At 34.0% G+C, this 23390-nt stretch overlaps 1 protein-coding gene across 11 annotated transcripts in view; it reads right to left on the reverse strand.

Annotated features, from left to right (window-relative positions):
* Nucleotides 1–23390, reverse strand: part of LOC126736731 (heterogeneous nuclear ribonucleoprotein R) — a 155381-nt gene that overhangs the window by 39581 nt on the left and 92410 nt on the right. For 6 of the 11 annotated variants that reach the window (XM_050441245.1, XM_050441252.1, XM_050441244.1 and 3 more), the window contains exons 3-4: nt 5525–5825; nt 260–420 (exon numbers count right to left, since the gene is read on the reverse strand). In XM_050441245.1, the coding sequence (XP_050297202.1) occupies nt 260–420; nt 5525–5825 (462 nt within the window). Of the gene's footprint in view, nt 1–259; nt 421–5524; nt 5826–11925; nt 12092–22738; nt 23213–23390 lie in introns of those variants that run through there. The other 5 variants (XM_050441251.1, XM_050441250.1, XM_050441248.1 and 2 more) reach the window with 4 other exon arrangements.

Consider the following 23390-nt stretch of genomic DNA (forward strand, 5'->3'; position numbering starts at 1 on the left):
AACATTTCCAACAACACTTCCTTTACACCTCAATAATGTGTTATATTGCAAAACAAGTGTTCATTCTTGAATTTAAATGATCCTAGGGCAATCTACTTGGTCATTTGTATAATTCTATGAACATCCATTGGTTTTTTTGAAGAAATTAACAAATGTTCGTTAGACCTTAAAATTTCCAAAAAGACGGAACCTTTAGATGTCCATAGGACACATTTGTGCTGTCTGGATGGTTAAGGTTTCAATGTAAAAAGTGTCTTACCGGTGGTAACGTCTAACGTATATCCGGTCCTATCTAAGATTTGTTTAATTTTTTCTTCGTCGGGGCCCTTGGCGGGGGTGGGCGCGGCTGCCGTCGAACCCTGACTCGAGCCGGCCCTGCTTTTTTGTCTGAAAACATTTAAAAGGCCCGTGTCAGGAACACTATATGGTGAAAAAGAAAAATATTTACGTTTTTAAACGGATTAAGAGAGTTTCACTTAAAGAAATCTGTGAAAGTGATTTAGGATATAGAGCAATAGTCCTCGGTCACATTTGTAAAACTGCAGCCAGGGGCGTAACGAGAGCGTCAAATTTGGAGGGGTGATGAGCATAAAAAGACCGACTTTTTTTTGAATGTTATTTAAAAATGTTAATAATTTTTTATTGCATTTCAAGTAGTTGCCCGATTTTTGCGTAAAAAATCCGGACGCTTTAAGGGGGTGTCACCCCTCGTCCTTACTATGCCCCTGATTGCAGCAAGAAAATGTAACTTTAATCTATTCTAATTACTACTACGCATGTATATATAGTCGCGGTTGCCGTCATTAATTTCTTTCGCTCCCCAGGTAAGTAATTTAGTAATATAGTTTATATCCGACTTTATTCAAGACTCTAAGAAGTCAGCCTAGGATTATAGCAGGAAGAGTTTGTAGGCAACCAATGTGTTTCTAAACAGGGTAGGCAACCTTCTCAACAAAAATATTAACGTCGTTACTTCTGGACGCTTTTCATTCGAATTTGTTCTTTGTCTCCCTAGGTTAGTAATTATGTTTAAAAAATACCTTCGTTTCTTATAAAGATATATTAACGACCTAGGTTCTATCATGATAGATAGATAAATGTTTATTTATTCAAAAAGCTATATATACAGCACAAAGAGCAAAAATGTCAACGATGAACAAACTAACTAGTAAGTCATTAAGCATTAGCGGATTTGACAAAAATAATGCCTTCAAGGCATCCACTGTATAAATACTTTTTCGAGAAATGTTGTCTTTTTTTGACTGAAAATAATCGATCTGTATATAAAATTAAACAATCTAAAGTAATTCTGGATTAACTTGTGACCCTAGAATTGATCACTCTGGCGACGACACATTGTGTTTTATTTTTTAGTTAAAAATAATCAAATGAAAAGAATTTCCTCGTAGTCCATGCTCTTCTAGCTTTATATCAAATGCCTTTGGCAAATCCAAATATATGATTAATTTAAGGCAATAATGGAGTGGTATAGTGCGATTGTAAAGAAAACTAAAGTATTATCTTTTAAACATTCAGTAATAGCTAAATGATGCTCCATTGAGAAATAAAGAAAGTTTCCAGGAATAATAAATGATACATTTTCTTCTAATTTATGGTTTTCTTTTCCCTCTTTTTCACCTTCATTTTTTTCTTCTTCCTATTCTCCCTGTTCTTGCTCATCGCCCTAGTAGTTCTCCACCTCTGGCAATATAAGCCAATCTCCACAGTCACACCCCCTCACACATCACTTTGTTCTTATTTCTTTATTTCTTACTCTCCAAATGTCATTTCGGCAATAGTTAATAATATTTCTTCTACTCTTTAGCTTATTTGTATCATAATTCAATTTCTATCTGATACAAATGCTTCTTTTTCCAATTGATGTCTGTTAATCATCTAGAAAGCATAATTTTAAGCTAACAGTACTTATTAATAGTTTGGAGAATGGTGTCCATGTTCTGGGATGTATTTTTATAGGTATTTGCTAGCAAACACAGTAGAAAATAAGGGTCTTATTTCACCAGAAATTCCTTTTATTATGACGACCGGTTTCGCGATTACAATATCATCGCATCATCAGGTCATCATCATCCGTACTTATTAAGCTTATATACACTTTGTCATCTGATGTTGTCAATCTGGTATACGTCAATACCCTTCTAATCCGTTTGTTATTCATTTTCTACCGTCTGTTTATCCTGCTAAGCTGTCCCTTGATCATTCTGTTCAACAGTGGAAGAAAAGAAATCTATAGGACATCTTTGACTGTCTACAACAAGCAGCGCAGGCAAAGAGAAACTGTTGAAGGAAGTACTGGGAAAAACTGAAAAGCTTTCCAGAGATTAACTGAGCTAGACCCCAAAAGGTTATTGCCAAGGAGCAATGCTGCACGATTAGCTCTTTACGCAATGACGATGGCGAGTGTACAACCACAGGAAAAGAAACACTGATCGAACTTTCTCGGGTACATTTATCTGAGTGCGCTATAAAAGACAATATACGTGGCAGGCAAGGTAGTACGCAACGACGTCAATACAAAGTACGTCGAGAGAATTGGAGGCTGCCAAAAAAAGAGAAGATCAAATGCGTCATCAACTTATTTGAGTGCTACAAATCTACTGGCCCAGATGGAATGATTTAAGCAATGGTGCAACAAGGAATAGATGTATTAATAAATAAGCTGATTAAGATATTAAGTGCCAGTCCATCTTATAGGAATATAGCTATTAGATTATTAAGCCCGGAAAACTGACGATTCTCAAGCTAAATCTTTTAGATCGATAAGTCCTGTCATTTTTGCTGAAGACCCTAAAAAAACTGCTCGACATATACATTAAAGACGGAGCATTGGTTGAAAACTCTCTGCTGCAAGACCAATGTGCATACACCGCAAGCAAATTTATACAGATTGCACTGAATAGGATATTAGCTGCCTTTCTGGATGTCGAAGGAGCTTTTGAAAATACAACATTGGAGTCTATTACAAGAACCGCAGGAGAACTTGAAAAATAGGCGAAACCATGCAGGTGGATAGACTGCATGCTTAGAAGCAGAACAGTAAGATGCGAACTGCTGAATGAAACTCTAAAGGTCTCTACCTCACGCATGTCCACAGGGAGGTGTTCTGTTGCCTATCCTGTGATGTATGATCACTAAAATTAAGAGAAAAAAGTTTTAGAACTTTAGAAGATGCAGATGATTTGGTGATACTAGTCCAAGGAAAAATTAACAAAAGATGAAAGATTGAAGATCTTGTGTCACTATTCTTGTTTGGTAAGGAAATTCCTATGTTGGGAGCGATAAAATACTTGGAGGTTATCTTCGACTCCGAGTTAGGGTGGAACCAACATTTTTGACAAAGTAACCAAGCGATCGGAATCAATTTTATCGACAGTAAAACGCATGCATCGGCTAACACAGGGATTACAGCCCAAAATGGCACACTGGATTTATACCAGAGTAGTGGTGCTCACAATAACTTATCCTGCACTAACGTGGTGGCCAAAACCCTGCAAGTAGGAGCAAGGCTTAAGTTAAGCAAAATACAAAGCATGTCTATTCTTAACAGGAGCCATGAAATCTACACCAAACGCATCCATGGAAGTTCTTCTTAACCTCCCACCATTACACCTGGTAATACAAGGACAAGCAAATTGGGACTGGAAATAACATTCAAGCTAACTTGACAGGACAACAAGGAATATCAGAAGCTGTAAAGCAAACAAATCAGAATTGATTTCAGATCACATGATTCCAAAGTATTGCTTCCGCACACCTTTTAAAGTTGAATATTTAACAAGAAAAGAATGGAATGCATCAACAAGATCCAAGACAGACAAGGGAACGGGAGCTGGAATTTCGTGGAGAAAAACCTAAGCAAGAAACGTCTCATCTGCTTGAAAAACATGCCACAGTTTTTGAGACCAAAATATTTGCGATACTAGAATGTGCTAGGGAAAATATTAGGAGATCATACACTAATCAGCAGATTCTAATAATAACAAATAGCCAAGCCGCTTTATAATCGAACCCCATGGGTTATATCAGACCGCCACTCAGTTAGACTTATATGGTTTACAGGACATACAGGTTTTCAGTAATTTTAAAAAGTCGATGAACTAACAAGAAAAGATTGTACGGCACCTTCCATCGCACCAAAACCTGGGAGCACTGGGACTGCAGAGAAGGATTATCTGCAGTAAGATCAGGGACTGGGTGAAAAGAAAACATCAAGCTCACTGGACAGAAATAAGAGGGCTGAAGAGAGAAAATAGGTTTATGAATCTTAAAATAGACAAAAAAATGGCTAGAGATCTCCTTACATTTGGAAGGAAGAAACTCAGAACACTGACAGGTATCAGAACGGGCCATCTAGCCCTTAAAGGACACCTGACCAGCATTGGAGTGTATAATGGAGACCTTAATATTCGATTGTGCTAAAAGGAACTTATGTATTTATTGCAAATGTGCTTAAAAGATCACCTTGTGAAATTTTGTGAGTTTTAAAAACACAAAATAAAACGGAAAATGTTCCTAAAAATCGAGGCCTTCCAAGAAAAACCACACGGAAGACTGATAAGCTTATTGTACGCGAAGTCAGTAAACAACCTTTTTCCACATCTACCTCTATACAACGAAACTTAGGCCTAACTATTAGGACGATAAGAAGACGTTTGCAAGACTAAAAATTATATGGTTGAGTGGCTAGAAAAGTCCCATTTCTAAGCAAAAAAATATAAAACAAAGACTGGCATTTATTAAGAATAATTTTAATGAAAATTTTCAAGGAAAAAAAATTGGTGCAACATTCTTTTTAGTGATGAGACGATGATCAACTTATTCAGATGGAAGATTATTCGTTAGAAGGAGAAAGAATGAAAAATATAATCCTAGAAGCACAATCGGCACAGGTAAACATGGAGGTGAAAATATCAAACTGTGGGGCTGTTTTTCCTACAATAGAGTAGGTTTCATATTTTGGATTAAAGAGACCATGACAAAAGAAATTAATTTGTATATCTTGGATAGAGTCATGGCTACCATATGCCGAAGAAAACATGTCTGTAAAGTGGGTGTATCAACAAGATAACGACCCTAAACATATGGCACGGATTGTTAAACAATGGTTTACACAAAATAGGGTTTCGGTTCTGGAATGGCCAACAAGTCCGACATGTCATTTGCTACTGTGAGGCCTTGTGTCGCAAAGGACATTATACTGGAGGTAGAAGCCCTAGAAGCAAAAGACCTGTCCCGGCCGGTACAGGGCGGAGAGGTATTAGGCAGGGTATTATAGATGCAATATCGGGATGAGCACAATAACCCCTGTAGGCTGATTTCTATTCGGACACAATGGACGACCCCCATAACAGGAAAAAAAGTACATTGGCTTGGCTATTTGAGCTGATTTATAATGAGCTTTCGTATATAAGGAATTGTTACGCTCCACAAAAAAAAAAGGCTAATTAGAAGGAGAAAGTGAAAGTCACTTAACAAATACAATATTACGCGGGTGATATTTTACCTGTAGGTTTTCATAACGCCGCATAAATACGCCGATTTATTTGATACATGCTCCAGATTCGAATCTAAAAACTGTCCTAAAACGTTAAGGGCGCCCTCGACCGGGAATTCCTTGAGGGCATCCAGGGCCCGCTCGTCCAAATCGACGTGGGCCAATTTGCCGGTCTTGTAGATCTCGTCCAGTTTCGAGGCGACCTTCTCGTCCAATCCATATTCGATTAGTTTTTGGTAGTCCGCCGTCTTCTCGGTGTCCTCGATCTTCATCGGTTCATCTGGGACTTCACCATTTCCTTCTGCCATAGCTGAAAGAAATTGAGAAGAAATTAATACCCATTTTTTCTCCTTAGCTTTTCGCGCCAATTAAATCAAAACGAAAAAAAATCCCTTGAATATTATTCAACCAGTTGGCTTTATAGTTACTACCAAACGGTAAAACATAAATAATTGGCGTTCCTCTCTCGCTAACCTTGAAAATGTATGTGCCTGTCCCCCTAGTTACACACACACACACACATGTATATACCCAATACCTGTTTCTAAATATAATCTCTTTAGAAACACATAACACGAACGACCAAATGCAAAATAATAATTGTTAAAAGGACGGAAAATAATATAATGGCCGCGTCCAGTTGCTGCACATCATGACGGAGATGCAGTTATTTAAATATTTTTAAAAGGGGATGAATAAGGGTTGTTTTAGGGTGCTTAAACTGATGTAGTCTTCAGATCATTACAGAGGGTTTTCGTTATTTGTGTGCAGCCCTAACTGCACCACCGTATTACGATCAATACTTTTGTGTGCATTTAACCCTTTAACCGAGTAGAGTCAAGGGTTTTATTGGGGAAGGTTTTGGAAGCAGAATATGCAGGAAAATGTAATAAAAAAGCTTTTGATCAATTATATTTATTTATTAGGGTGTGCTCCAAAAAATTGCTTTATTTTTTTTAAATAAATGTTAATCCCTTATGCAAGAAACGATAGATTAAAAGGGTGGTCTATGAAAGTTTAGAAAAATAAAGATCTGAGCAATATATGATGTCTAAAAGATGAAACGTACGCCGGTTATATATCTACATGGCCTAGAGTAAGAAGTTTCAGTTTTCCTTTAAGGACGGCTCAAAATTAAAATCTCTCTCAGGTTTTTAGAGTAATTTTTCATAAATATTTGTAATTTTCAGCCCTTTCTTTCGGACATTTGAACATGTTGCGTCGAGGATTTACATATTCAAAGCAATTTGTTTTAGGATTGCTTTTGCAACTTTAAATGCCTGGAATAAATAAACCGTAACCAGTTTTTCAAGGACTGGCCTTGTCAAAGACCTAGAAAACGACTGAAATTCATAATAAATAACTTACAAGGAGACGAGAGGTGCTTCCAACTCAACAAGTCGGAAAAATACAAAATTATTTGGAATATCAAAGTCATTTTCCATTTTCCTCCACGCATTTGAACCCATTTCATCAAGAAACTTGTCAAGGTATTAAACTTTAAATTTTTTCTACCAGTTTTAGCCAAAAGATGAATATACCTTCTTTCTGGGTACTTTTTCTCAAAAATGTGTAGAATGCTTTTTATTTTGTGCTTAATAGAGACATTGTGAAAATAAAAATAGTTAAATTTCCCATACTTCTCGCGAAAACTGCCTTTTACAAATAAGAGGTTTTTCAAGGTTTTCTGCCACTGTATGAATAATAAAACTAAAATTTCTTTTTCCAGCGATAGCTCGTGTTTTATAAACAATAACACATTTAAGTGATTTAAAAAATAAATATTATCCTTTTAAATTTCTGTAATGCAAGTGATTTAATGGAAATTTAATTTTTTACTGACTTTTCTATGGGAAATGGAAAATTTCGTTATAAGACTTCATTGACCGCCTTTTTATGATGAATGCATAGAAAGAATTTTATTTTAAATGTCCCATACTTCTTGAAAAAACTGTATTTTTGGATAAGAGGTTTTTATAGATTTTCTGCCAGTCTATGAAAAATAAAATTGAAATTTCTTTTTCTACAGCTCTTTATAGCTAGCACCACAGTTTTCCTTTAAAAAAAAATTAAAGTGGATTTTTTATAAGAATTCATAGGGGTACTCCTATACATTCCTATAATTCAAGTATTCTAATACTATACTTTATTTTCTGGGGTTCCTTCGAGAAATAGCGAATTTCGCCATTCGATTTTTTCGATAATCTTTTCCTGATAAATGCAAACTCGGCAAATTTCAAATTTTTAACTTTGTTGAAATTTACCATATTTTTCGGGAATACTGCCTTTTTTTGTATAAGAGGTTTTAAGACAGTTTCTCAAAATTAAAAAGTCTTACGTTCTCTTTACTCCAAAGTCCCAATTTTCACTATTTTCTTGATATTGGAAGCTATTTTCTACGTTCACAGTTTGAAAGTAATTCCTTTGAGTTAATATCTTCCACGTAATAAAAAATGAGTTCAAAGAAGAGTCGTCAAAACAGAGTCGTCTACTAATTCGCAGCATTTGTATAGGAAAATCCTCTAACATGCCTCATCATAATTAAAGATTCAACACCAACAACAACAATAATTAAATAGAAATTGTTTGTGATTATCGATGCGCATACTTGAACTTGACATTCGGTCCAAGGCCAAGGCTAGGGAGCCGTTGACCACATGCAGCTGACCTTGAATGGTGTGTTGGCCAATACTGCAGCGTTTTTTTATTTTTTGTTTTCATTTTCTAACGTCTGGGCTTCAGCAGTAATTGGTTTAATGGTTTAATGGTGCCCCACTGCATATTCTTTCATTTAGATGTGTTGTTTTGTGGGTAAATTGGTCAAATACTGAAGAAAATCTATGGGATGGGAAATATATTAAAAACACTTTTGAAAGCCCCGTAGATAAATTAAATATAAGTCGAAAAATTGAGACAAAGGGTTTCAAGACACCACATCTAATTTACAATCTTTGGTGTTAAATATACAATAATTTTTTATTTGTTTTTATTTTATGGAGGTTTTTAAATAATTTGTAAGTGTACAGGTGACCCAAGGACAATTAAAAATTAAGGATATTTTATTAGTGATAGTCCGCACCATCGGCACCCTTTTTTTGTTATTTTTAAGTCATCTTCTATGGCATAAAAAACATGACGTTTCTATGAAAAAAAAAAAATTTAAATGGAGATATACTCATCTCTGTCTGACATATGATTTCGCCACTTAAGTTCATCTCTGTCAAACTTAAAAATCATGTTTTAAAGCGTCCTTCATTGTGTTTTTCTTGGTACATAATGAGTTAGAGAAAGATAAACTTACGTGGAAATTCATGTGCCAGACAGAGATGAGGATCCATTTACATTTTAAAATTTTTTTATTGCAAACAATGACATAAAAATATTGAAAAATAACTTTATAAATCGAAATCGGGGTTTAAGGTTATGTCGCGTTTTCTTTACTTTAATGAGTGGGACAAAGATAAATTGGGAGAAAAAATTACATGTCAGACAGAGACGGGTGTATCTTTATTTTTAATTGCGTTTAAAGTACTCCTCTCTGTCTGATATATGATTTCGCCATAAGTTTATCTCTGTCAAACTTAAAAATCATTGTTGAAAACATCCTTAATTATGGTTTCCTTGGTATATGATGAGTTAGAAAAAGATCAACTTATATGAAAATCATGTGTAAGACAGAGATGGGTAAGATATTATATCCATTAATTTTTTTTAGAAAATACTTTTCCTTGTAAACGATAAGAGAAAAATATTAAAAATGACGTTATAAATTGAAATTAGAATTTTAGGTTATTTTCGCGTTTTCTTGAGTTTGATGATTGAGACAAAAATAAATTTAGGGAGAAAATTACGTGTTAGATAGAGAGGGTATATCTTTAGTTTTAATTGCAGTATTACTCATCTCTGTCTGGCATATAATTTCATCATAAGTTCATCTCTGTCAAACGTTAAAATCATTATTAAAAATGGCCGTCATTGCGGTTCCCTTGGTATATATATAATGAGTTAGAAAAAGATAGACTTATGTGGAAACTTGTGTGCAAGAGATGGGCAAAATATGTCCATTTACATTTTAAGTCGTTTTTTATTGCAAACGATGACACAAAGTTTTTTCCTCTTCCTTTAGTTTAATGAGTGAGAAAAAAATAAACTTAGGAAGAAAATTACGTGTTAGACAGAGACGGGTGTACCTTTATTTTTAATTCCACTTAAATTAATCATCTCTATCTGACATATGACTTTACGATAAGTTTATCTCTGTCAAACTTCATTGCCGTTTCCTTGGTATATAATATAATGAGTTAGAAAAAGATCAACTTATGTGGAAATTTATGTGTAAGACAAAGATGGATAAGATATATCCACTAATTTTTTTAGAAAAATATTTTTCTTTGTAAACTATAACAGAAAAATATTACGCGCCATTTTATAAATCGAACTCGAGGTTTTTAGGTTATTTTCGAGTTTTTTTTACTTTAATGAGTAAGACAAGAATAAACTTATGGAGAAAATTATGTTGTAGATAAAGACGGGTATATTTTTATTTTTAATTGTTGCATTTCATCTCTGTCTGATAAATACCTAATTTACTTTATAAATATCTCTATCAAACGTGCTGTGAAAAATTGTGTAATAATATAAATGTTATTTTTAAATTAAAGAAATGTAATAAATAGAAACATATATGAGCAATATACACATTAAAAAGGGCCCCTTCATTGAAAATGATGCGTGAGACAGAGATAGGTATATATTTTTAAGGGTGTGATGCATAATAGGATAATCTTTGTCTGACACATAATTTTCGACATAAGTTTATCTCTATCAAACGAGGCAAAACCGCGTTTTCGGTTAAATATGTTTTTCGCAATTCCTAAATTTGAATATATTAAACAATACCTATACACGTAAAAAAACGCCTTTTTTGAGTTTTTTTCCGTACTAATAAATTAGACAAAGACGAACTTATGTTGCAAATGATGTGTGGGACAGAGAGAGCTATAGCTTCATGTTTAATAGTGTGTGTGTGGGTCTGTTAATGCCATAATCTGATCATCTTTATCTGAACTATAATTTTCACTATAAGTTCATCTCTATCAAATTTAACCTGCTGTAAAAAAATTAGGCAAAATCGTCTTTAAATTTAAATGTAATTCTTTAATTAAAAAAGGTATAATAAAGAAAAACAAACACTTATATTAAACAATATACACATTAAAAAGACGCCCTTTTTTGAGTCTTTCTCCGTGTATTATTATATTAGCCAAAGACGAACTTATGTCGAAAATCATACGTGAAACAGAGATAAGAATAGCTTCATTTTTAATAGTGTGTGATTGATAATGTGTCTTCTTTGTCTGAAACGTAATTTTTGCCATAAGTTTATCTCTATCCAACTTACGTGTCGTTAAAAAATGAGGCAAAATCGCGTTTTAATTTAAATGTTATTCGTAAATTAAAAAACTATATATATATATGTATATATTAAATAAAAACATAATATATTAAGCCAAAAACATATTAAAAAGCCACTAACTATTCTTTTTTTCGTCGTATTAATGAGTTGGACAAAAGTGAAATTATGCCGACAATGATGTATGAGACAGAGATAGAAATATCTTAATTTTTAATGACGTGATGCATAATCGGAATTTTTGTCTGACACATAATTTGTTTATATCTATGAAACTTAACCTGTTGTAAAAAATGAGGCAAAACCAGATTTTCATTTTAATTTAATTTTAATTAAAAAAATATAAAAAGTTTATAAATACATAATAAATCAGAAGGCCGGCTTTGTATTGCTCTCAGAACAATGAGACGAAAATAAATGTATAGGGAAAACGATATGTTAGACAGAGACAGAGGTGTTTTTGTTCATAAATAAATTTCTATTTTTTATATTATGTCTTACGATACACGGCTCACGAGTCAGCTCATTATTAAATTTAAAGCATCTACAAGTTAAAACGTTTCCCGCGTAAACCTGACCAACCCCAACAACCATTAAAATGAAAAAAAAAGGTCAAAAATCAACCGCTAGAGGTGGCAACGTCGCCAAATGCAAATCCGTCTGGCTGGAACGGTCGCCGCGGCGACCTTTGCGAACCCTTTTACTTTTAAAATATGCACCCAAACACCGCGACAAAACCCACCAAATGCAATTGGCATTATTAAACAGTCCCAGTGACACAATTTAACACAGAAAAAAAACTATAGAGCAAACCATAACAAAAATAATAACAAACCAAATGGGGGTGTGCCTCAAAAAAAAAAAAAACAAAACCCCCAATTCGATTGACACACGTCGGCGTCGTCAACAACAGCCAAACCGCAACATTTCGGTCGATCACGCGAATTATACGCGACGTAAAGTCAAAACGGGGATGAATTTAAGGGCGGCTACTCACCAGAAACGAACCGTTTGGGCGGCAAACAATTTAGAGGGGCACCCGACGCCGAAAAATCGAAAAAAAATTACAAATTAAAAAATGGCGGCCGTGCAATAAATGGCGAACGCGAACAGGCAGCGCGCGAGATTCCGAATCCGCGTAGCAACGCGCAAATTTCCGTAGCCTCGACGCGAGGTGCCCGGCCGCTCGCCGATTCGGACATTGTCGTACGCGACGTTGCCGATGCGTTATTTGCAATGCACTTTTATGCAATTATTCCCGTTAATTTCGGTTTATCATGTTATAATTTATGATTTTCCTACGATATTGATAATAATTTATAAATGGTGGTAAAGTGAAACTCTTATTAAGATTTTATGATATCTGTTCCAATAAGAAGCTCTTATACTACACCGTGGCGCATAATAAATTTGAAATTGGAACAAGGAATAAAAATCGTTGAATTTTATTTTTCAAACGGAAACTCATTTACCTATTCTGACGTATTATCGGCGATATTTTAATATAAGACACCCACGAACTTAATAAATATCCTTGGACTGCCAATTCAATGAAAAGTAAATGACCACTACTAGGTGGCCGCCATTTTGCGTGATTGTGTCCTTTCAATGTTGGTCACTCTGACAAATTTCAGTTGTGCCAATTTTAGGGAAACAAAACAATTAAAGTTTTTGAGAGGTTATGTTTGCAAAAATACAAAATAGAATGTGACATTTAGTTAAGAATTTAAGATAGTTGCCTTAGATCTGTGATTTTTCTTGTACTTATTCCCGAGTATACCACCGAATGATTGTTGCTGGTGGTTAAACTATTAAGGGGTAAACTTCCAACACTGGTCATTGAACACTTACTATCACTCCTTTCAATCGTCTTACAACAGGACTTTTTTCAATTTAATTATGGTTTTTTTCAGACAGAAAGAGGGACTGGCCATGGGTTCTTGTCTCTCGCCGTTTCTGAGTGAGGTACGAGGGATGTCTTTTAAGTTTTGCATATAGAAACATGGAGGGCGTCACTAATCAAATGTCATTAGTCAAACTTAACCTCAAACTTTACTTTTCTTAAATTCAAAACGTCAGTGCGATACATATATGTAGTTTTACAGCTACAGTGAATTTTTAAAGGTAGCAAATTGCGCATACCATGGAATTAAACAGAGAACATTTTCGGGCCATCATTTTTTACAATTTTCGAAGGCAATTATCTCAACAAGAATGCTGTGCTGAGTTGATTTCTGTTTTCGGTAATGAAGCACCACATCAGTCGACAGTTTCTCGTTGGTATGCAGAATTCAAGCGTGGACGGGTTAGTCTTAGCGACGATCCAAGGTCAGGTGCACCAAAAACGGCTGTCACCCAAGAAAACATCGATGCTGTGCGTATGCTTATCACGGAAGATCGACATGTGACATATCGTGAGATTGAGGCTTCATTGGTGATTTCAAAGACCTCAATTCAAAAAATTTTGCATGAAGAATTACGGGTAAGAAAATTAGTTTCCCGCTGGATACCGCATCTGTTAACTGAAGAACAGAAAGAAGCTAGGGTGATGTGGTGTCAAACAACTCTAGACCGCTTTGAGGCAGGAAACTCTAAAAATGTGTACAGCATTGTCAGTGGTGATGAATCATGGATTTACTCATATGAACCTGAAAATAAACGTCAGTCGTCTGTATGGGTATTTCAAGATGAAGAAAAGCCAACAAAAGTCATTCGTTCTCGAAGTGTATCCAAAAAGATGGTTGCAACATTTGTCTCAAAAGCAGGTCATGTTGCAACAATTCCTCTGGAGAATCAACGAACTGTTACTGCCGATTGGTACATTACCATTTGTTTGCCGAAAGTCATCGCTGAGCTTCGAAAAGCGAACCCACAACGACGAATCATCCTCCACCAAGACAATGCAAGTTCGCACACAGCCCGGAAAACTATTGAATTTTTAACTTATCAAAACGTCGAATTATTGGATCATCCTCCGTACAGTCCCGACCTAAGTCCCAACGATTTCTATACTTTTCCAAAAATCAAGAATGAACTGCGTGGTCAGAGGTTTCAGACGCCAGAGGAAGCAGTTAACGCCTTTAAAAATGCAATTTTGACAGTACCCACAAACGAGTGGAATAACAGCTTTGACAACTGGTTTGAGCGCATGCAAAAGTGCATTAAATTTCGTGGAGAATACCTTGAAAAACAATAAAGTCGTTAAAAGTTATTTTTTGTTTTATTCCAGCTGCATATGCAAAACTTAAAAGACAACCCTCGTATTTATTTGCAACTTGGAGAGCACAATAACATCTAGCGAATTTTCCAATTATTTGGTATTTTATAAGAGATACGTAGATGATATTTGTATACTTTGGAACGGGGGGGACGAGAAGCTCAGAGAATTTCTAATCTTTGTGAATGGCCTCCACCCTAAAATAGAATTCACAGTTGAACATGAAAACAATCAGTGCTTGCCTTTCTTGGATCTCCTCTTGAAAAGGAACAACAATTCTATTGAGTTTGAAATTTTCAGAAAAACCAGTACGACAGACAACATCATACAATTCCATTCAAATTCAGCTACAACGCACAAATTTGCTAGCTTTAATTCTCTGTTTTATAGATTATTCAACATCCCACTTTCCAGGGACGCCTTTAATAAAGAACTTAATATTATCAAACAAATTGCCTTAAACAATTCTTTTCCGTTAAAATCTATTCATAAATTATACAATAAATTTGTTAATAAATATAAGCTTTCATTCAATTTTATTCAAACAAATATTAAAGCTAATGTTACCTACAGATCTTTGACATATTTTGGTACAATCTCTGATATCTTGGGCCGTTTTTTCCAAAAATATAATGTAATTACCTCATTTAAAACTAGTAACACACTTAAAAGTCATATTGTTAAGGTTAAGGATAAGGTGGATCCGCTCACTTCATCGGGGATATATGAAATTAAATGCGTTGAATGCCCCGCAGTGTACATTGGACAATCTGGCAGGAAAGTAGCAAAGCGTATTAAAGAACATAAATCCCAGTTTGATAAACATATTAACACCGATATTATAGTGAGCAAGTCAGCTTTTGCCAACCACTTATTAGAAAATAGACACACTTTCCCGCCCGAAGAAAATATCTCGATCTCTTAGAGACGATGAAGATTAATAAAGCCATAAAAAGTCCCGATTTTGTATGTGTGAACGACAAAATTACGGGACAGAATCATTTTATTTTTAACAATAATAACTGTACATCTCCATCGCCTACAACGAGTACCATTGCTACAGACGCAGCGCCACCCAATAACCAACTATAGAATTCCGCACCATCAGAATATAAAATTTGCAACTAACTTAACTTCACTCTAGTAAATTAATGTGTTTTATTGTAGATGTCACAATGTGTATTAATTATAAAATTTTTAATCTTTCTACCTATTTGGAATGTTTTGTTTGTGTACAATTAGAGTTCGTTTACGTGTATCGTCCTATTTTTGGTAAGGGAAAACCTTATTTTTTATTGTAATTTTATTTTAAATTAATAATTTTTTAAGGTCTGATGATGCCCCAACCGGGTGAAACATATGTAACCGTTATTTAAATTATATAGATGCTGTAGATTTTGAGAGTTTTTCGTTCCTGCTTTTGATATTATACCAGCACCTTAGAGAGAAAATGGATGACTTTTTTAATTTGAGGGTTAAATTAGTGCAGGATTATCTCTAGGATCAAAGTGTCAGTTAAAGATAGTTTGGGGTTTAGAGGAAGAATTATAGGACACAACCTCTAAATTTTTAAAAGTGATGTTGTTTAAAATGGTATATACGTTTTAAATGAGTATAAATACGTTCTAAAATCTAATTGATTCTTTATTGCTACTTCTTTTTCAGCATTTTCAATACATATGCATAAATATGTTGATTTTGGTAAAAAAAATTAAGCTATAAAAACTATGTTGTATTTGCCAAATATAATTTCTTTCTTTTTCCTAAATTAAACATGTCCTTTATCATCAAACTGTAAGACTTTGCAAACACTTTTAATGTAATTTTAGGCACTTGAATTTATTTTATGTTCCTTCCAGATTCCTAAAGGTGTTAATCCAGGTATTTGTTGTAATTTTTTTATATCCTTCAGACAATGGAATAGTTATTTATGTAACAAGTGTGTAAAAGTGATCCTTTTTTTATAAATGGAAAATTCCACAATTCCCATGATTAAGAAAAGGAAATTTTATACAGGTAACATAAAATTTTTTCTACTACTAAAGAAAACAACAAACTCTGGAAAGTGTGTAAAGTAAAAAGAGTAAGTACTTTATGCAGTAATAGAAAAATAATTTTTTATATTTTTTATGTCTTTAGATACTAGTATAGTCCATTTCTTAATCAGTAGGAGCACACGAAAGAGTCGATAGCCATAAAACGGTCGTAAACCATTGGCGTCCCACTTTTCAAGTACATTAAGACCTGACTGTTTTTATTTGTTGGGTTTATTTAATAGTGCAAGAAATAGGCCAATTTTAGCCATAAATTCTTTGAATTACTGAAGTACCTAATGAACAAGTTCTTTTTAACCCTTATAAGTAGATATTGTCTAGGTAGGTAAATATGGAGGTATAAGTATTGTAGGTACCTAAATTGTGCAATCTTAAATGCAAACAGGTAGTTATATTTTATGGTATATAATGTAGATATATCCTAAAAACTTAATTTATTTTTCAGTATTGTTGCGCATTTGTTGTAAGAATGTCAAAGTTTAGCCCCGTAGTGTGTAAAGGTGTTTTAGATTTTAAAGCAAGGACTATAGTACTAAACGTACATGATGCACTTGTGCATCAAATGCCTCTAAGTACTGTTAGAAATCTAGTTTCTACATGTGCCAATATGACAGGCATCAGTAAAGCAACAATTTACAGACTCCTTAGTGACAGAAAAAGTGAAAACCGTGAGAACTTGCCTAAGAAGAGTGTAAAGAAAACTGCCAGTAGGAAGCCGATAGCAGTTGATGAGACAGCAAAGCATATCATCAGGAGGACAGTATATTTATTTTATTTTAAGAATGAAATCCCAACTATCGACAAAATTTGAACACTTATAAAAGAAGACGAAAATGTACCAGAAATGGGAAGGAAAAAATTATGGAAAAATTTACACGAATTACATTTTTCTTGGCAAGAGCAAAATAGAAAATCTATTTTAATAGATAAAGAAGAAATAGTCTGTTGGAGAAGAAAGTATTTAAGGCAAATTAAGGAGTATCAAAAGGAAGGAACATTTATTATTTGGATGAAACCTGCCTTAACGAAGGACACACTGTGAGCAAGCGCTGGCAGGATAAAAATGTTGGAAGCTCCCGTCAGGCTTTTTAAAAGGTTTATCGACTGGCTTGAAGTCTCCTTCTGGTAAGGGCCACAGATTAATAATTACACATATTGGTAGCTATAAAGGATTTTTAAATGGCGGTCTGTTTGAATTCGAATCGAAGTCAACTAAGGATTACCACGAAGAAATGAACGCTGATGTTTTTGAAGATTATTTTTCCGAAATGATCAAGTCAATTCCCAAAAATTCAATTATTGTTATGGACAATGCCAGCTACTATTCAAGATTAATAGAAAAATTACCATAATCCTGCTGGCGAAAAGGGGAAATAAAAAACTGGCTTACCGAAAAAGAAATACCTTTTGGAGATGACGCGGTAAAAGCAGAGCTTCTGAAAATATATAGTTACAGAAAATAAATCAAAATATAAAAGACACGTTGTTGACGAAATGGCAAAACAACACAATATAACTGTACTTCGTTTGCTACCTTACCATTGTGAATTAAATTCTATTCGAGTTAATTTGGGCTCAAGTAAAAGGATTTGTGGCCAGAAATAATAAAACCTTTAAATTGAAAGATGTGAGAGAACTTCTGAAAGCAGCAGTGGATAACGTTACCCAAGAAAACTGGAGCAATGCTGTGAATCATGCTATAAAAGAAGAAGAAAAGATGTGGACCCTCGATAATATTCTAGAAGTAACCGTCGAACCCTTAGTTATAACAGTGAGAATGTCTGATTCGGGTGAAAGCGATGAGAGTAATGAAATGTGTGATTTATAAATTGATTTTTTTTGTATATTTTGTAAATATTTTTATTGTAATATATGTAAATATGGTTAATAAATTATAGTTAGTTTTATAATGAGGCTTTTCCGCTTTTAAGAAATGTTTCTTGTTAATTTAATAAATATAGGTTATACCTACCAACCATACTTTTTCTAATAGATAATAGATAAAATCCAACATTATTTATAAATTTTTCATAACAGATAATTATTTAATTTAAAAATTAAAATCAATATCAGTCGGGACGACACTGGCAACCCGTTTGTCATAAAAATGAACTCGAAACCATTGTTCCGAATTTTACGACCTATTGTATTTGACACCATACATGACTTGTCCACTTAAAATTGGTAAAAACAGCCTGGTTTATCATTTTGTTACATGTAGAAAAATGGAAGATGGAGAAGATAAATAATGAGGCACTGTGCTCTCACCAAAAAGGAAACAGAGTATAGTAACTTTTTAGACCTAAGTATTTTAAGTTTAATTTTATTTCAAGCATTTGGATTGTTTTTTTCATTTTTTCAGGCAATTTTTTTTATTTTTTCACTTGAGATAGAATAAAATTAAAAGTCAATCCAAAAGTCTGGAATATATAAGACATGAAAAATAACTTACAATGGGCCTATAGAATTACAGGGAAGGCATAAAAATTGATTCGATAGATATGTCTGAAATTAATTAAAAACTATCTTTTATCCATTTTATGTCTTAGTCTTGCAAACATTTTTTTATGCTTTTCAGCTATTTTAAGTAACTTTTCATGTTTTGAATTTGCCAGACCATTTGCTAAATTTTAAATTTGTATTAACGCATTTGGAATAGTTTTTTTTTCCAGATTTTTAAATGCATTTTCAATGTTATTTCAGGTTTTGATACATTTTCTTATTTATTTCAGTCGTTTAAAGTATGCATCAGTGTCAGTCATCAGAAGCCTGAAAAGTAAAAAAAATATTTTCCAATTATTTTTTATTTTATTTCAGGCTTTTTTATCTAATATTTTTATGTCTCTAGGATATTGCAAATAAGTTTTTATGCCTTTTGGTATTTTAATAAAGTTTTTATTTTATTTATTACAAGAAAAGAATTTTGTCTAATGGAATTTCTTTAGCCTTCCAAAAGATGCTTTGAAAAGTATAATTGAGGGGGTCAGAAGCCAAGGGGTCCTGAAGTGACATTTTTTCAGAAATCGATCTAAGTATAAAAGCTGAATGGTGAAACATTATTTTATATCATGGCAAAGAGAACTAAGTGCGTTTCAATACTAGCGCTGCTCTCTATGAACTGTTGAAAATCAGCAGATTCAGTTGCCTGTATTGTTAATTGGCATAGGGAACCAAGTGCGCTTGAACCCCTTTGCCACTCAAGCATCAGTCATTTAGTAGATTACGCGCGAAGTGGAAGGTTTAAGTTTTGAAGTTTTTTTTTAAATCAAAATGGTTACTTCTGATGAAGACCAAAATGGTAAGTTCTCAAGTGCTATATAATTTGTTGAAATATGTTTTCCTTGACGTTATTTTTTTTAAAATTTTAGATCCGTTTAGGGATAATTGCGATGTTGATATGGACTACGTCCCAAATCAAAATAGTTCACAGTCTTCTTCAGATTCAGAGCTTAGCATAGCAAAAAGAGAACCTCAAGCAAGTACATCCAAGAAACGAACACGAAAAATAGCACAGTGGAAGCAAAGTTTACTGAATAAAATACTTATACTGAATACTTATACTGAATTAAATACTATAGTATTTTATTCAGTAAACTTTGGTGGAAGCGATTCGAAGCAAAACTAAAGCGTAACTCTGGCCAAAGGTACGTTGGCCGGCGGGGTGAAGTTCATGAAGCAAAATCAGTTAAACGGTACAATCACATTTGTAGATACAAATATAATGAACATTTAACCGAAGAAGTGCGCATGGCTATATTTTCAGATTTCGGGGATCTCGGAAAAAACAAAATGGTTGGGATATACAAACTTCATTCATTGTTTCATGTGTTTCTAAGCATATTGCTAAACGACCCAATCGACTTGCAGTTTCTCAAAAAAACGTCAGCACCATCATAACGTTGAAAAATTATCGCGTTTGTAAGCAGTTTTTTTTGTGTATGTTGGATATTTCTCAGAAGAGGTTCTATAACGCTGCCAGTAAACATAAAGAAACAGGAATCGCCCTACAGATCAAAGAGGTCGTCATACTCCTGAAAATAAACTAAGGGAGAACACTATCAATTTAGTGAAAGAGTATATAAATTCATTTCCTAAGTTTATTAGCCATTATACAAGAAAGGATAACCCAAACCGTAAATATCTATTTTCGGAATTAAATATTTAAAAAATGTACAGTTTGTATAAAGACTTTTGTTCACAACGACGAACAGATCCTGTAAAAATCAGCAAATACCGTGATATTTTTAACACTCAGTTCAACCTTAGTTTTCACCGGCCTTACACCGACACTTGCTCAACCTGCGATGTTTTAAAAATCAAAATGGATGCCCTAGACCAGGTTCTGAAGAAAACCTTATTCCGCGACCACAAGATTCAAAAAAAAGAAAGTGTCTTCTGTTAAATCCTTGAAGAATCACGCCACTACCTTAGCTAAAGAATCCCCTCAAACTCGTCGTGCCATATGTTTTGACCTGCAAAAAAATCTACACACTCCAGCAAAGTGTACTATTTTCGTCAACTTTGGACATACAAACTTGGAATACATGATCTAGCTACTGGTACTGGCAACATGTATATGTGGCATGAGGGAATGGCAGCGAAAGGGTCTCAGAAGGTTTTATCATATTGAATGTCTGCCACCAACTATTACCCATATAGACGCTTTCAGTGAAAACTGCGGCGGACAAAATAAAAATAAAAATATAGTGAAATTCTGGACCTACATTGTGCAACATACCCACATCATCAATTTCTTGTCTCGGGCCATTCGTTCATAGAGTGCGACCATGACTTTGCTCTTATAAAAAAATCAAAAAGGAATTTTACAAACATATTTACTCCTGATGATTGGATCCATTTTGCGGGAGGCGTTAGTCGTACATTTATTGTGGTTAAAATGCAGCCTCAGAACTAATTCAATATCTCCAATGGATAGCTATATGAAACCAAACATTGTAGGCCTTAGTAAGATGCAATGGTTGCATTTTGAAAAAGCCGAACCTTACAAGATGTTTTATAAAGAAGTCAACCGTGAAATCGCATTTAATATAATGGACCTAAAACAAAAAAATACTACTGGACGCCCAAGAAATCAGCCAACCACTGTTTATAGCATTGCCAAATTTGCATGTTACCCTACCAAAAATCAAACTGGCCAAGTATCAGAATATCTTGCCGCTACTACCTTTTGTTCTGCGTGTCCATCATAAATTTTACAAGGATCTGTTATATGAAGGAAAAACCTTAAGGCTTCAACAACAACAAATTAATGTCACCCAAGAAGAGGATACAGACACTTACAGAAATTTTGAATCCGATTATGATTGATATGTTTTTCTTTATATTGAGTTCATGTTAATTTCTCCATTAGAATAAATGTTCCTTTATTTTGGTAAATTGTTATGTATTTTATTTTTAAGGCAAAGGGGTTTAAGTGACTGGTCTATGAGTTTTAACTCGCAAAAAAGCCTTACATAAACCAAAAAATTATGTCTAGAATTTATGAAATGCATTTTGAAACATTCAAATTACAATATTTAATAAAAACAGAAATATAAAATATCACCGAATATTTTTTTAATGACCTAAAACTTCAAATCAAACATTCTCAAAACTCTTAATTTGTTACTTGGACCCATTGGCTTCTGACCCCCTCAATTAGTTTATTTGAGTACAGTGGATTAATTTTCTTAAGATCTGTGGACTCTTATTTTAATGGATATGTATAAGATGTAAATCTTTTGTCAAAAAATGTTTCTTAAATATACAGGACTGATAGAGATCCTCCCAGATATCTCTATCTATGCTATCTGGGGGGATCTCTATTGATTTTTTGTTTCATAACTATGTAGATATACAAAATAATTTTTTCAAATATGCTATCTTAAGGATATGACAAAGTTTACCTCATTAAGTATTAAACTTAAATAAGTCATTAAGTATTAAACTTAAATAATTTTAAGTTTAATACTTAATGACTTTACCTAGAATTAATACTGGATAAATTTACCTAGAAGGGCTTGAGACATGGTATTTTATATATATGCCTTTGCATTGACAAATTCTTCAGTCAGTGGACAATTTTATTAAATAGTCCTATGGTGGTCTACTTTTGTGATATTTGTATCATCCCATGGATATCCATTGGATTTTTTACGGACATCCGGTTGGACCTTTATATTGCCAGAAAAAAGGAAACATTTAGATGTCTATAGGACACACTTGTACAAACAGTAGTAGGATGCGCTTTAAAAATACAGTTACAGTAATAATTAATCAAAATTAAACTTAAAGTGTAAATATTCTTAAAATAATATTACTTTTCTATTACCCCCCACTAAACACATTTCCCATGAGATTCTGGGGAACACATGCAAAAAACGCCGGCTTTTCAAGGAGAACAAAAGAGTGGGACTTGTTGAAATATATAGACATTACTAACATGTAATAAGACACATTTAACCGTTAATTTGTACTTTTTTACGAATTTAATTTCCGTCAAAAGCGCATACGAGTATAAGTAACATTAAAGGACTTACCCTCACTTACTTTTTAAAATTCAGTAGAGAACACTTAAGATTACACATCAACAAACACAACAAACATCATTTAAATAACTAAAAGTAATAACACTAACAACTAAATAGGTACTATGCTTAATTAACATTTAAAAAAAACGAAAGTTGTAAATCCATAAGGCACTGTAGAATTTTCAAAAATTTTAAATGAAAAAAAGATTAAAAAAATTATAGTCCGGTCGTTTTCGCGCTCCACAAACTCTTATTGGCACTCTCCGGACGCCGATATAGAGCCAAACAGTTGGAATATTGTCGACGGGGACGTTCGGTGGACGTGCTCGAAACAACTGTTCAAATTTTCTCCCGACCAAAATAAAAAAAAGAGCGAATTTCGGTTTTGGATTTAAAACTGAAATGAAATTTTTAGAAAGGGGGGTGTGTGTAAAGAATGTGTTGTACCGGGTCCCGCGGCGTGTGTGGTAGTGAACTGAATGCAATGCGGTGCAGCGCCCCTCTCGCAAGATTTGCACGTCTGACCAAGCGAACTTGCATTCGGGCAGGCTCAGAACACGGGGGGCGCAGGCGCCCGACCGGGATATGGGGGACCCTCTCTCCATACCCCGTTTTATTTTTTTCGCTGCTAATTTTTATCCTGGACCTGTTATGCTGATTT

This window comes from Anthonomus grandis, chromosome 5 (genome assembly GCF_022605725.1).
Source record: "Anthonomus grandis grandis chromosome 5, icAntGran1.3, whole genome shotgun sequence".
Classification (NCBI taxonomy): domain Eukaryota; kingdom Metazoa; phylum Arthropoda; class Insecta; order Coleoptera; family Curculionidae; genus Anthonomus; species Anthonomus grandis.